The sequence below is a fragment of the Manduca sexta genome, chromosome 26, assembly GCF_014839805.1.
Source record: "Manduca sexta isolate Smith_Timp_Sample1 chromosome 26, JHU_Msex_v1.0, whole genome shotgun sequence".
In the NCBI taxonomy this organism is placed as follows: Eukaryota; Metazoa; Arthropoda; class Insecta; order Lepidoptera; family Sphingidae; genus Manduca; species Manduca sexta.
The window spans coordinates 14,403,099-14,419,815 of NC_051140.1; the positions used below are offsets into that span (position 1 = coordinate 14,403,099).

General features: G+C 33.0%; 1 protein-coding gene across 3 annotated transcripts in view; it reads right to left on the reverse strand.

Annotated features, from left to right (window-relative positions):
- Positions 1 to 16,132, reverse strand: part of LOC115441072 (elongation of very long chain fatty acids protein) — a 30,400-nt gene extending 14,268 nt beyond the window's left edge. The window contains exons 1-2 of one of the 3 annotated variants that reach the window (XM_030165665.2): positions 15,934 to 16,132; positions 47 to 192 (exon numbers count right to left, since the gene is read on the reverse strand). In XM_030165665.2, coding sequence (XP_030021525.1) covers positions 47 to 187 — 141 coding nt within the window. In that variant the 5' untranslated portion in view covers positions 188 to 192; positions 15,934 to 16,132. Of the gene's footprint in view, positions 1 to 46; positions 325 to 4,412; positions 4,431 to 15,933 lie in introns of those variants that run through there. The other 2 variants (XM_030165666.2, XM_030165664.2) reach the window with 2 other exon arrangements.
- Between the last annotated feature and the right edge of the window lie 585 nt (positions 16,133 to 16,717).

Here is a 16,717-nt window from a genome sequence, read left to right on the forward strand (position 1 = left end):
GAGATTCATTATTGTTTAAAGAATAGTAACTTAAGGAATTACTCACTTTGACTATGAACACATATGTGAGACAAATCGCAAGCGTCGGTAAGGGTGAAGACATGAGGAACCAGTCTTTGACCCTTTGATCACTCTTGTTGTCCATCAGGTCGTTGTACGCCGCCACTACCCTATTGAGCACCTCCATTTTCACTGCAACAATCATTATAATTACGTTAAAGCGACATGTCCACTATATTCTAGCACGACTTGCCACGAATGTATCAATTGGGATGTGTGAACACACTGCATTGCACGAACCAAATGCGTTCGAATGACCGCTCTCGAGTACGGTAACTTTAAACTCTCACACTCACGTCAGGTAACGTGAATGTCAGGGTGAGCCGGCTGCAATTGCAATTCGATAGTCGACTCGTCCACTCTACATTTAAGAATGGATCACGACGAGCACTAGTACGAAAACGAAACAAATTACATTATGATAATAATTAGCCTAATTAACATTTCATTTTAAACCAAAGTCGTCATTAGGGGCCATAAATGACCCAATACGCAATTCTATGATCTAGGAGATTCTTTATTTTTGTGACAATGTGATTGTTATTAATTGAAAATTAATTGTTACCGTCAATTCGTGTCACGACATACCTGCCTACGTATTTACGTTTGGCAATTATAAATATCAATTAAAAATATAAGATAACATGACCCCGTGTTAGTTACACATTTTACAATACTATTGATGAATGGCGAGTTCACGATCGCCGTTTTAGGTGCGGACATATTAACAATTTTGCAATAGTTTATAGCGCGCGTCGGCGAATCTCCACCCTGTTCCACGTATCCTTCATATATACGAGAAAACTTTACACGGCCTTTTTAATGTTGTGAAATGGTTGTCTCGGTTAATTTCCCAACACGCTTTGTGAAATTACCGCGGGTTAGCCAATTATCTGACGTTATTGAATGCGTCTATGTAAATTCGTTGGAATATTCTCATAAATTGGTTTAGGTTGACGTGTGTGCGAATATATGTGTGTGTGGCAGCATTCTCCAAATCGGCAAACATTTCGTCAAATTGATACCTTTCATCAGCGACCAGTTAATTACGTGCCAATACCAAAAATCAAGGCGATCCAGTTGGATTGCAAGCCACCAACGATACTTCCCTGTGTACGCTCCGCGACGCAACGAAAGTCGTCACTTCTAGTTTACATGTGTTCGTAAAGATATAAATAGAATTAAAACTTGGAATAATTATGTATACCTGTCATATACAATTCGCAAGTAACATAAAAATTAGGAAAAATATACGGATTATTTAATCTGTATTTTTTTTATGAAATACGTATCTTTGTGTAGATTTTTGATAAACATTAAATTAAAGGCAAGGCAATCAAAATAATTTCAATCTAAATATTGGGAAAAATCCATTTTTTATAAGGATTATCATCATCATTTATAAGGATATGCGATCGAAAAAGATCCGTTTCTAACAAAGGTCATCATCTAAATTATTGATGTTTTTTTGTGGTGCAACATATTAGAATGTTTTGTTAGCACTATTATTATTACATTTTGTAATAACTATAAATAATAAAGCTGAAGAGTTTGTTTGTTTAGTCGCGCTAATGTCAGAAACTACTAAACTGATATAGATTTTTTTAAATAATAGGCAACTACATTGCTATTGGATACTGTAAGATCCTTTTTAGCCCGAGAAAATATTTATTCCAAAAAATATTTTATGCGCGGGCTGAGCTGCACACTACAGCTAGTTTAGTGATATATTGCAATGTAGTCAGGGGATTTCATTTATATTTTTCATTAAAAGATTATATGAAGATTTTTAAAAATTAAACAGGCCTCCAATGGTTCCGTTACCTTATTACAAAACACATGTTGAAATATTAAGTCGAATATTACTGAATGTAGTCTACGTTCCAAAATCTGCCAAGTCCACGTTATTAAATTCGTCCTATTATTTTATATAGTTTCTAGCTACATCGTGGATAAGCTTTGGCGACTCGACAACAATAAACAACAAAATTCCGACTCAGGAAGTTACACGCAAGACATACAATTAACTTTATACCTACATTCCTTTCGCGGCGCTCACATAAACGTAAATTGCGGAATGTAGACCACAATAATGTCGTCGGCCGACCTCCACATTAGTAAAAAGTATCGAAATAAATATTAACGCATATTTTCTAAACCTGATGCAATTCATGTACAAAGAATAGATTATAGATTTATCTTAAAATCCGTTCACACAATCCAATCCAAGGCTAATTGCTAGTACGTGAGATTTTATACAATATGCCATTAATTCGCGTATGCTTCTACTACGATAAACAATAGTCATTTTCCATTTTAAAAAGGGAACCAATGTTCGTATGCCGTGACCAATATAGCGGAAACGATCTGTCAATATTTTGCTTTCAAAAAACTATTATAATATTTGCTATATTTTTTTTTTGTATAGGCAAAGTAAAGTGATTCCACTGGATGCAGGTAAGGCACTGGGTATGATGAGTGGTTTGGGGTCTAATAGAGTGTCGACTAACAAGAAATGATTACCCTTCGACAGTCAACACTATTCCAGTCACATCATTCGGGCCTGTTGTCATTCGGGCATTATATAGTTGATGGTTTTATAACAGTACAGTATATTGCGATACTAATTTATTAAGCTACCGACAGTTTCAGAATACTTTATTAAATGAACACGAACAATTAGTTTAATAAAGTAAATACTGGTTTCAGATCTGGACATTTTGGATTGAAAACCTTTCGTATTCTCAACACCTAACAAACAAGATAAAAACATAAGTGAAGTTTGTGATTGATTGATATTTTTATTATCTATAATCATATTATAATTATACATATTGCGCGGGTAATGTTATAACATTAATTAAAATATAAGGCCTATGGGATGTTTTTTTGTGTCTCGAACTTACTAACCAATTTTTTTGTGCGGGCATCAATCAAATTTTATGAGTAGAAATACTGGTACATTTAGGCGAGCGGTATCTTTTTATGTTTTGTATGCTTTTATTTTACACCAATGCGGGGACTCGGGTACTTTTAAAATTATTATAATTAGATCGAATCTCAAACAGGTCGTTTAGAAATCAAATCTATGAAAAATATTATATGGAAGATACCTAACAGCACGTTCATTTATAAATGGCACTTACATCTACGCATCAGAGTATAAAATCAACCAGTTCACAATAACAAAAGTAAAAAATCAAATAACTGGTCACAGAAACCAGATAAATAGTAATATATAATTAGTTGTACGTATTTTATACGGGGTCGTTGTGACATTATGTTACTAAATGAAACCACATACTTATATTTTTGTAAACAACATTTTACAATACGTTACTTGGACCGTAGGTGTAAGTTTGAACAAAATAAATATAAATAATAAGTTATTTTAATTTAACATGCCTTAATACGACTATTACTACTATAAGAGAATTCGTTCCAGCGGCAACATAACGCTCTCAGTCAGAAATACACTCACACGCATGTCATATTCGCTGTAAATTACAAAGTGTAAAAAAGATCAGAAAAGTAAAATTAGGATTTCTGGTGAAAATAATCGTTAATCATGGGTGATTTTTTGGTACAATGTTAGTTTAGTTAAAGACGAGTACGTAATTCGCATATATTAAAGCAACGTTACAGTGACCCTTCACGCGCATTGGTAAATTATAATAGATCTCATTTAAAAATATCAATTAGGAACCAACCCCAAAGGTCGAAATTATGATCCCAAAGCGAAGGTATTCTACTTATTTTGTTGTGATAAATGATATACACAGTTAAAGGCGTACATTGAACTTGTGAACTAAAAAAAATAGACATAGATTAATAACACACAGCTGTGGCTATAGATTTTCAATCTACTTAAAAATTCGGCGAATATCCTGTTATAAATATTCTCATCGCGGACGTAACTGTGTTTTGCATGATCATATAGCGTGATTATAGTAATATCAGCGCAGTTTTAGGTAGGAAAATTTCCGTAATCAAACAACAACGAGAAATATACAATTTGTCTGTTAACTGAATTTAAATAAGCTTTAAATACGTTAATGTGGAGATTTGCGTTTCGAAGTTCTTATCACATTATAATATTTACGATGCTTATATGTCTGACTAAATCTTTAGCAAGTCTAAAAACAACTACTATACTTTTATTACAATATATACTTATTATAATTTTTATCACAATAACACGCCTTTTAAAATGTATTAATAAATTTAAATTACTTTCATCAATTTTCTGAACGCCTGTCATGTCCTCATGTACACTGTATACAACGATTCATGTAGTATAGAAGTGTCCAAAACCCTGCATTTAAATAAATAAATAACTGAAAAGGTTTCACCTGAGTTTCGCTGAGATTTTCAATTGCAATGTAAACAACCACTTTGTTAGTGCCTACCAACATAACTAAACGGGTATTTTGAGAAGTCGCGTTGTCATCGAAAGAGGAATAGACGTCAATAACGCTATTTTAAATTAAAATGCAGTTGTTATCCAAGTGCGCAATACTTTGAACGCATTATGTAGGTATAAAGTCTATGGTATAACTAGTGTGTTACTAAATAATTATAGTCCGGCCACTCAACTGCGCTTAATCTTTGTTGGCGACCATTATTTAATGAAGTCACACTTTAGATATTGTGTTGCAGTCTTTTATAAATTTTGTAAATATATTGCGGACTAATGTATGTAAAATTTATTTTGGTAGATTATCTTGACAAACTTATTATATTGTTATATTGCAGTATAAATCTTTAGAAATACGGACCTTAAATTTTATTTTTAATTAAAAAAAAACTTTTTTAATTAAAAAAATATTTTATTTTATCGTACGTAAGCGGCGATAGCTTAGTTGGGTGTGGAACGGACTGCCGAGACGAATGTCCGCAGGTTCAAATCCCAAGGGCACACACCTCTGACTTTTCTAAAAAAATCATGTGTGAATTCTTTGTGAATTTATCGTTCGCTTTAACGGTGAAGGAAAACATCGTGAGGAAACCTGCACATCTGAGAAGTTCTCTATAGGAATTTCGAAGGTGTGTGAAGTCTACCAATCCGCACTAGGCCAGCGTGGTGGACTAAAGCCTAATCCCTCTTAGTAGTAGAGGAGGCCCGTGCTCAGCAGTGGGCAAGTATATAATACAGGGCTGATATTATTATTATTATTATTATTAAACGATAAAATAAGGCGGATAGACACCGATGTCACATCTGTGCGACTCGTCTAACCATATATATTTTATGCGATAAAAATGTTCAAATACGAATACATCCCGACAAGTTCTGCACCAACCTGGGCTTGTCCTTGGGTGTCATCGGTAGTTTTAAAACGGCTAACCATTAGCTCGTATCATATTACAACTTTGCGTCAAAATTTATTTAAATCGTCTCCACGGCTTAACAATTCATACGTTAGCGTCCTTATATTTATAAATAGTGAAAATTATGAATATACCGATATTTCAAGCATTATAACATAATCGTGAGAGCTGAGCCCGCACTCACATACAAATCTCGTATTGCACGTGTAAAAAACTACACGAACCGTTCAATACTCTACATATACTCTACATATACATACTCTACATACTATACATTAACAGAACTTAAAAGGAATTTTAATTTTAGATTCTTATAACCATTAAATCGAGTGCTCATTTTAGAAGCACACACCAATAATATTGAAATACAATAAGGATCAATGCATTTATTAACATACTATTTGGACAAAGTTTTTGCTACATACCATTTTCGTAGCTATAAGTCTACGAAAACCCGTAGTTTGTAGTAAGTACTACCTACAAAATTGTAGGTACTAAATAATCGACTGTTTTTATTGCGTAGTAAACATAAACTTTTTTTATAAATATAAGCCTAAAGTGATTGGAATGGGAATTTTAAATACCATTCTGACTGAAGTACTACAATATTAGACATAATATTATTTTTAGTTTTGCTCGTATAAATATGTAAGTCTTTTTTTCCAATGTTTTGTTACTTGTAAACCAGATCTTGCATTAAATTGATACTAGAATGGAGTTTTGTAGCCGGGCAGCCAAATACCAAGTTTCAACAAAACCTTCAATTTTCCAATATTAACTACACAATGTCGATGTTTTTCAATCCATATTGATCGATTCGTCCATACGTTTACTGCACTGTCCTTCTACTACATGTAAAATATAGCAACCTTCAGATAGACTGTGATCGACTGTTTAGGTCTATTCAACGTGTTTTGCCTTACAAGTTTTGCTAAAGCAGCCCTAATTCGCAGTTTGTTTTGTTCATAAAATTTATACGACGTTGTCATCATTCGCGAGGTGGCATAATTTTAATTCTGTCAGAGTGTCTGGCAGGTTCTCTGTTGATTTGTTAGCACGGAGTGGCACGTAGGTGTCGGTAATGGCTAATAGCGCCAGCGCGGTTCGGCACACGCCGCCATCGGCCCCGGTACGCACCGAGTTTATTGCGCATTGACAAGAACGTCCATGCGAGCGCCGCATACACACGACTTCGTTGACGAGCCGTTACCGCTTTAGTTTTACTAGGGCTGTCAGATATACTAAACCTTGGTATGGGGTCGCACTACGAATGGAATATCAAAATTTAACACGCAACGCCATTCGCACGAAATTAATTAAAAATTCTCAAATACATTTTGGCATGTTAACGGTGCATGAGCTCAGTACAATGAAATACAACGTGTTGTGTACGCAACAATCCAAACAATGTTGAGATTCCACAACATTGTGACCGACGAAATAAAATTCTCATCAGATTAAAACATTCAATATGAAATTAAATCAAAGTCGCCATTGTATTGAGTGTATATGGCAAAATGTATACTGGATACAATGGCGTAACAAACGTAAATTTAGAAAACTATAGTAATTATAAACCACGTTGGATTAGTAGCCAACCCCACAGCAGTCGGCCCTGTGTCCGACCGTGAGCGCGGCTCTCCGCTCGCCTCCCCGCGCTCTGATTGTGGTACTGGCCGTGACATTACTCACTATCACTCGTAAAAATGATCGTAATTTCCACTGTTAGCAAGGAAAATCACTATTGTTTCCGTCGACATGCCACGTCACAGACTAATTGCATCGATGACAAAACAAAAGACTACGAAACAATAACGGCAACCTGGGATTTATAATCATCGCAGAATAATTAGTAAGATATCTACCATTCATTACATCCTTGTAGCATGTACAAGCTTCCAACCTATACCAGTAATATGTGCTCGTGAATAACTACAGTATTTATCTAAACAGACGGTCGCCTTAATAAGGTGCATTTGCGTCATTGATGTCCATTTTTTTTTAATTGCACATCAATTATAACTAACTGTATGCTGATTCTAGCCAAGCGTACGAGACATTGCATTCATTCCTGCATTTATTACTTTATCGAGCTCTGTGTTCGTGGTAAAAGATAATTTGCTTTGTTATTATTTGCTGGTGTTTTCCAGTGAGTTCGTAGACGTAATTTAATTTTTTTTTATTTCTCAGAGTTTTATATCTAGTATACAGTTAATTAAGGACGTATTTGGAAGTCAATTGGTTATCCTTGTTAGTCAATAATAAATTTGCCGCTTCTATAAGTTTGATAGACCGTGGCGTAAAGTGGGTGGTCTTGATGTATTAGTATCACGGCGCGTTGCTACTACAATACTATGAATATCATTAACGTACATCCACGATTAACTTGTAGATCACGCGAGTAAATAAAGATGTAATGAAGATTTTACATATGTTACGTACAATAATAAGAATTTTACTTTTGTGTTACGAACAATAAAAAAAAAAACACAAATAGTTTCAACGTTTGCGAATTAGCCTTGTTTATATCACTTTCAAACTCTTGCAAATAGAATGGTACACTTGAACTGTAAGTATGAATTCAAGAGTTGTGGAGCGGCCGAAATCAAAGAAGGCATTATAGCTCGTCGGGATTTTATGGCAGCTTAAAGAACACGCGTCGCATATATTTGATGCGGCTTTGTTATTGTATGTTGAACAAATGAGATACAAACACATTTAAAGAGCGCAATTTCGAGCCTTTAATCAGAGCTTAAGCTAATCAGGTTTTTCTCTTTTTGCTTCTCAAAGTGTTTACCGTAAAAAAGAAAGTGATAAGGCTGATACTGATTATATTTTTTGGGTTTTTTAAATTGCTCATCATAAAGTAAGTTAAGTTTTACGCTTTCCAGTAAGCGATTGGCTTCGATATTTCATATTCAACAAATAAAAAAAGAATATCTTGATTCTATTTTTACTTTTTGCTTCTAATGTAGGTAACGACTGCTAATTGTTGGTTACGGAAATAACAAAAAGTAAATAACATCAAAGCACATTCTGCGTTGAATGTTTAATGTGAGACCTTAATTATATATAAGGTAGAAGTAAAAACATATATCCGGTATCTATGTTTCATTTAACTAATTAAAATATACATAGTTGCAAAAACAAATTGCTTATAATTATATGATAATCCCACTCTCATGTAATAGCTGTGCTATTTTGATTACAAGTAACAACGAATTTGTTTTTAATATTTATAAAATGGAATTATTAGTTTTAAAAATCAATTAGGTGCCTGCAGAAACTACGTCAAATAACTTATTCTGTGAGGTCATTCTATGTAAATCAGGCTGTCGCGTCATTAGCAAATACCTATATATTTTTATTGTTTATTTATAAAATGTACGTAAATAGTAACGTTGATTTTTTGGATGACCTATTGATCTCAGTCCGCTCCGTGACCATGATGGCTGAGGTTTTCAAAATGTTGGGAGAATTTTATAAAATATCTAACTTTTGCGTAAACATAAAGCATTAAGAAATTATTTTGTTTCATATTATATACAAGTAATGCTTATACTAATTTTGATAGGACAAAAATCTTTAAGTCTTTAAAATATTCACAAATATTTGGTTGTATTTAAAAGATGTTAAATATGAAATAGACGACTACAGTTCTTTACACAAAGCTCCATTTATGTAAATTAATGTTGTGTCTGCTGCAATTTTCCCATCTTATTCATCCAAGTAGGAAAAGTACTAAATGCTAATTTATCAAACAGGAATTGACATCTAGTGATATAGTATTGCGTGATAATGGAAAATGCGTCATAATATTATTTTTTCTTAACATAGCAGCAAAAGAACTATTTTAGTTAGCGATTTTATTTATATGTGATTTAAAAATTATTACTGAAGCTAATACGTGTAGTCGTTCGGAACTCTGAAATTTTTGATGATTATTGAGCCCTTCGAATTTCTGGAGATAATGCTCTACTATCACTCAGTGAATGAATAGCCATAATAGAGCATATAACTTAAGTTTGCAGGAACAGTTATATCAAACCTACTACTACAAAGCTTAAAAGTGGAATTAGTTTTAAAATCATTTAGGCGTCGGCTTTAAGAATTAAGGAAAGACGAGAGGCATTCTAAGTCAACAATACCAGAGGTTAAGCTAAGCATTACAAGGACGATGACTTGGACTGTCCATTACTTTACAGTTAATTGTACTGGCTCGTTTCTTCCGCTAGACATAATTATGGAATTCCCCACAGCCTTTGCAAAAATAATGACTATAACATGAGTCACAGATGAAAATCGACGTGCACACGATTCAGAACAATATAATTGAGTGACAGGTGCGAACGGTTCAGTTGCAACATTAATAGCAATTCAGCGATTGCACGACATCAGGACTAGCTGCCAGTTGCGACACCCAGCTCTGCGACACTTGATTTGGCTGAGCTGGCATTCCACCGGTTTGTCCAGAACTCCACGGTGTCAATGCCACACCTACTATCCGCCCACAACATGACCGTGACCCGAGCCGGACGTATGCGCAAACACTTATCCTTCGAGTAAACTCCTGTCTTTATATAAAAACACTAGCTTTTCCCGCGGCTCCGCCCGCGTTATAAAGTTTTTCAGGCTAAAGTTTTCCGTTATGAAAGTAGTAGGTTCCCGGGACCCTATGTTCTTCCCGGGGTCTCAAACTGTCTCCATACCAAATTTTATCTTAATACGTTGGGTAGTTTTTGAGTTCAACACGTTCAGGCAGACAGATGCAGCGGGGGACTTTGTTTTATAATATATTTTTTAGAACTTTTTAAGAGGAACAATCCCGTCATACATCATTGTTGCATAACTTTAACCGTTTACGCAGTGCACGCAACGGAAGCTCTCAAAACTAATAAATTGTCCCCGTTTTGCAACATGTTTCATTACTGCCGCTCCTATTGGTCATAGCGTGATGATATATAACTAAGAGCACTCCACGAACAAAGTGCTATTCAACACAAAAAGATTTTTTAAGTTTGGACCGGTAGTTCCTGAGATTAGCCATTACTGCTCCGCTCCTATTGGGTATAGCGTGATGATATATAGCCTATAGCACTCCACGAACAAAGGGCTATCCAACACAAAAATAATTTTTCAGTTTGGACCGGTAGTTCCTGAGATCAGCCATTACTGCTCCGCTCCTATTGGGTATAGCGTGATGATATATAGCCTATAGCACTCCACGTACAAAGGGCTATCCAACGCAAAAAGAATTTTTCAGTTTGGACCGGTAGTTCCTGAGATTAGCGCGTTCAAACAAACAAACAAACAAACAAACAAACTCTTCAGCTTTATATAATAGTATAGATACTGGTTCCGGAAGACTAATTTGTTGATTTTACCACATTTATCCACCTACACAACACCTGTGTAATAAATCGTTTAGATTAGGATGCGGAAATTCCCACAGCCTCGTTAAGTGAGAGATATTGGCAGTCAGATCAAAATTTATAATATAAATAACCATATTTAATGACATAATGGGGCGAGTGGCGTAACTCAGTACCATAAGTTCAATGTAATTGTAATGTTATGCAAATATAACCTTCGGAGGATAGAAAATATTTTCCTTAAGTCTACTTGTGACGTGTGTGTAAATCGCCTAAGTATTTCCATTAATTATTATTGCGCGTAATGTCATTATGTTCAATCTTGGGGCCGAGAGAACGATATGTACGTAATTTACGCTCGTTCTAACGTATGTACGCACTGATCCGCTCATTTATTCTCATGTTTATACTCTACGATGCACTGTTTAGCATGTTAGCAATTTTCCTGGACCACGTAAAACACTAAATTGAACAAGTATGATTTTTTTTTGTAACACAACATGATTTTTTCCTTATCATTTGAGCAAGATTATGTACACTTTTAGAACAATGTCAATATGTATTACTCACTGGTACATGCACAATTCACACGGAACGTTATGTAGAAACATTTATAGCGTTTGTGGCTTGTATCAAGTTTCAAGTGAATTAAATAGCTACTATTGCTTGCCCGCATTCTTTTCCCGCAAAGGTGAATCAGATAATACCTACTTTCTGCTTGTATTGCAAAAAAGATTACTACACACTTAAACTCGCCTAACAGAAGACTTTTTGAGATTGGTATCATTATATACACAATAAAGACAAAACAATAAACCTTTATTATTTGCATTGACGTTTCATTTCCGCCTAAAAGTTAAGTCATTTTTATTTAGAGAAAATACATATTAACCAAAAGACTGAAATTTATTACTTTAAAATTTCTGGAATATTAACAATACTTCACAGTTACACAGCTGCAATGCAAAGTATATTGTACAATAAATATTATTTTGCCACTTTCTTGATTTGGTTTCCCGAAAATTGCATTTTTACATTGCGTACCTATTGACTTATAAATAGTATCAACGTAGAGCTATAAAAATCACATATTGTAGTTGATTATTACCAATTTTATGGAAATTCTAACATATATAAGTGAATAATTTACTAGATATTTCACATAACGTTTCGTTTAGCATATAAGCCATACAATATTGTTGATTAATATAAATAATTTATAAAGATAAAATCAACCTTGTGCCTATTGACATTAAATGGTAGAGATGTTTCGCGTGAATAAGGTATTTGGTCAATGTCTTCACGATTGCTATTATTCTGTTAATATTACGCGATTAAGGAAAATTGCATGAATAAAATCAGGAATGAACGAATTAAATATATCTAATATAAAATACATTATGTTAAAAGCTTAAAACGTTGTTATATTAATAATCGCGTAATAAAATATTAACTATTAATTTTATTTACATTCTTTTTGTACACCAAAAAATAACAAATATATAGTAGATACTTAATATTATAACAATGTAGGCAGCGGTGGTACAATTAACGGTCCAATCGATTGTGGCAATCTTTTGAGGAAAACATGACGCACGAGTTCTGAATTAATTGATTAGCCTAATTGTTATCCCGGAAAAACGCACTGTAAGACTTTCATTCCCGGGAAAGACTTCAACGCGCGCGGATGGTGTTAACCAACTTGTTATAAGGTATCATATTAATTGTCATGAAACACATACTTATTACATTAAAACAGTTTTAGCTATTAAATGAACTTATTATTATGCCTTAAATATTAAAGTATACGTGTTTGGTAAGCCTGCCATATTTCAAGTAATATTTATAAGATGCATTACTGTTTTATCAACTATATGTAGTGAATATTATAAAATACCTATTTTTTCTAAACCGGTTAAACCCGTTCACTTACTAAATGAATCAATTTTATATGTATAAAAGTTATAAAATTATAAATTTAAAACCAGAGAATATGCATTTTAATAAATCACCGAATTATATTGTTCAAATACAAATAATATAAGCTAATTTAACAACTGCAAAGATTACTTATATTAAACATTAAACTTTTTTTAATAAGACATTACCATAAATTAACTCGATATAATCATCATTGATACAATAACTTCAATTTAATAGTTCTTAATTTAATATTTATGTAAGATGGTCTGGTTGTTTTGTGTGTTGGTTTCTTTTTAATTATTTTATAGTACAAATAACAAATTTTAAACTATGCTAATGGTTTCTTACTAATAAATCACATACAACCGAATAATATCAGGGATGTCTCAAGGTCGTTTCAAACAAGGATTGTACGATGAAGAGTTTACGCTCGCATGTCTGAAATTTGTGTTCTGAAGATTAAATTGTGAACCAATTTATTCATAACAAAATTAATTTTATAATAATTTCTTAAGCAGGTAAATTAGTCTTATTCAAATTATTTCAGAATTAACTTGAATAACACTGATTTGTTCAAAGCAGGTCAATTAGACCACGTACTCTGAGGCCTTATAATCAAAGACATATTCAAATGTATAATTTTATTATACGATATTTTTAAATTATCGTGGAAGTAATCTTGATCAAATAATGCAGAAACCATTCGTGTATATCCGTTTTCTCTTTAAACTATTTATTAATCCGACTATGAACGAAGCGGAGAGGCATTGAACTATGATTGGAGGCAAAGTTCACATCACTGTCCAATATGTAAACCTTAGCTTTATTAGTTTAGTCGTAGTATATAAACATTAATTTGTATACAAAAACAGAATTTATTTCATCCTTATAATATGCGCAAAATATAATAGATGTATATTTAAGACAAGGTACACGGAAGCATACTTATAATCATTGTGATAGTGAAGTATTTAATTCAAATAAACAAGTCTATAAATTAATGTAACGACAGCAAACAAAGAAGCATATTTTTAATAGCACATTAGTTATTGGATTATTACTTATAAGTACATTTAAGAGCAAGCTATTTTCTTCGTTTTGGAGATTACCCAGGCCATGCAGAACTTGATGCACAGCCATGAATAAAAAAAATTGCACGAACATAGCGCCTACGAACGTATGTACCTTCATAGGTGCTAAAATACATATAAACACCTAGTAGTTTCATAGTTATTGAAGAAATTAGTATATCTACCATATGAATGTCCGTTAAGTCTAAAACTTTTAAATGAAGTAAACATATGTTGATTTTAAAAATAAATTATACTTACTATTTAGGAAAATAATATTTATGCCGTAATCAGTCAAATCCCTGTGGCCTTATATTTAAAAAAAAATGCTATATCAAATCACAACACAACAATTTACAATTAAAACGTTGAAAATTCGGAATTTAACGTCATTCGACAGTAAGCATTGAAATTAAGTAATTTATATATAAATAAAAATGTATCGCCGAAATGTTTGTATGCGTATAACTTCAAAACAACTGTACCCAATTGGATAAATCTTTCTTTTATGTGTTCACTGTTATCAGGAGAAGGTTTGTATGAAAAAAAATATTAAAAAGAAATAATATTTAAAAATCTCATAAAAGTGAGTGTGCTAATCAGATAAAAAACTATGAGATACTTATAGTACTATTCTACTTATACAATTAAAGCTAAACATATTTAGTTATTATAATCTATACATATTATAAACAAAGTGTCCTATTCTATCAGTATGTTATCGATTTTCTCGAAATCTACAGAACGGATTTTTATGGAATTTGGTATGGACATATTTTAAGACCCTGGCTACGTTAAAGACTATCCCGGGAAAATATATAGCGAGTTTTTTATCCCGGAAAACTCCTTCACGCGGGCGAAGCCGCGAGCAAAAGCTAGTTTTTCATAAATTAGTAAACTAACATAGTATAATATATTAGCATTCATAATAGGTAAATCTTTGGTGCAATGCCACTAGGACAGAACGATTCTACGATGGACATGAGTTCGCGAGGAATATTTAAGGTCGGCGTAAACTGAGAGCCGTCTCCTACCTAAACCGATGATCACTGTAATTTGATGAAAGTGGATTGTGACTAAAGCTGCAAGTAAGAATACTTTTACATGGACATCTATGAATTTGTCATGGCATGAATTTCATGGTCAAGTGCATTGTGGTCAGTGGCTTAATAGCTCAAGGCTTTTATGGGAACAAAGTGCTTCGCTTCTACTAATATGTTACGACTTCTTTGTGCAAGATTGCGACAATTTTATTATGAATATGTATAAACCAATAAATGTTATACGAAATATTTATTTAAAGAACTTTGTGCAGATTTCAATCTTAACGCAATTATAAATTCGCAATAAAATCAAATTTGTCGCTGCACTCCGCAACACGAAGACATTAATATTTAAATCTGTTCACATGTCGTGATGAAAACATCATTTAAAACACAAAATTGTAGGAAAAATATGTTTATTGATTTGTTTATGATTCTAAATTTAAAAATATAAGTTTCTATATAAATCTGCATGTCTGTGAAATGTACGTAAACGAGCTATACACATGCGAGGAAATAACTATTTTCTATTACGCAAAAAGTTACATTATTGGTCAAGTTCATCAATAGAATTAGTTTTTAATTTGCTTTGTTAAGAATATTTTTTGATTGCACAGTCTCATCACAATTTCTTAACGTTTTTTTTAAATTATAACATGTATGTGCAATTAATTTACTGTCGAGAACATTATTTCAGCAATCTCGTTGCATCAAAAAATATTGAAATGCTTAAAATCTTACATTAACATAATTAAAATTTTACATTAACAAAAGCTAAAAAGAAACATGAAGCAATTACATTCAAACGCATACGCACGTACTAAATTAATTCAAATCATTTTGTTATCAATAGCATAACGGATATTGAAAAGAAATAGACCAATTTAATAATTATTATTAAAATGATTTGCCGTTTCAAATTCGTATGTAAGTATCTAACTATTAATGTCTACTCGAAATATAAGTATTGAACAAGTTATTTTTTTTTTTCTCATAATACGTTAGCAATCTACCTTAATAGGTAATTAATAAATTGCACTAATATTGATGCAACATCGTTTAAATTTTTGTACTTCAAGCTTCCACTGGCAGCGCGGTGGTTACTCAATTAAACAGAATTGCATCAGAACTTACCGGCCAAGATTATCTCCTGCACAAATTCACTAAAGGCACTGGCGCAATGAAATGTTATGTTTGTCGCTGCGTGTAAAGACAGTAGCGTCCGCAACAGTCAAGACTTACAACGCGAACTGTAAGGCGCGTGGGCAAATCGCGGGTCACTTGTTCACTAATAATGTTCGCGCGCGCGCTCGACGCTCTCGTATATATCACCGCTGCGTTTGACGTCACCCAACCAGCACGATAAGGGCTCCGCACCATTCAATACATATAATAAGACGTGTTCTATCTCAAATCATTCATCTTAATTCGTTATCATATAATTCGATAAGTACTTCTTATTTTAGCATTAAATAAATTTGTCCATTTCAGTCACACAATGAAAATTTTCGGCAAATGATTAGCCCGTCACATCAAATGTTTATATTCTCTCTGGTCAAAATGATAAACTTTTTCCTCGTTTGAATAGAAAAGGAAGGTTAATTTTGGTCTTTTATTATTTTGCATGTATTCAACTTTACTGCCACTCTACAATTTAGATACTGAATAATATTTAAAGAACTCGACTATTAAGTAATTTCTGTGTAAACAGTCTGTATTTGCGATTGATTGCCCACTCTTAGGTAACACAATGCAAATCAAAAATGTAAATAGATATTTATTTACCTACGTAGTTCATCAGCACTTATGGAAAAGTACGTCATACTTTTTAATAAAATAGATACGAATTTTATCCCTTGTTCTTGCTATATATAGAATAAATATCGCTACTTATGAATACACTTCCTTATGACATATT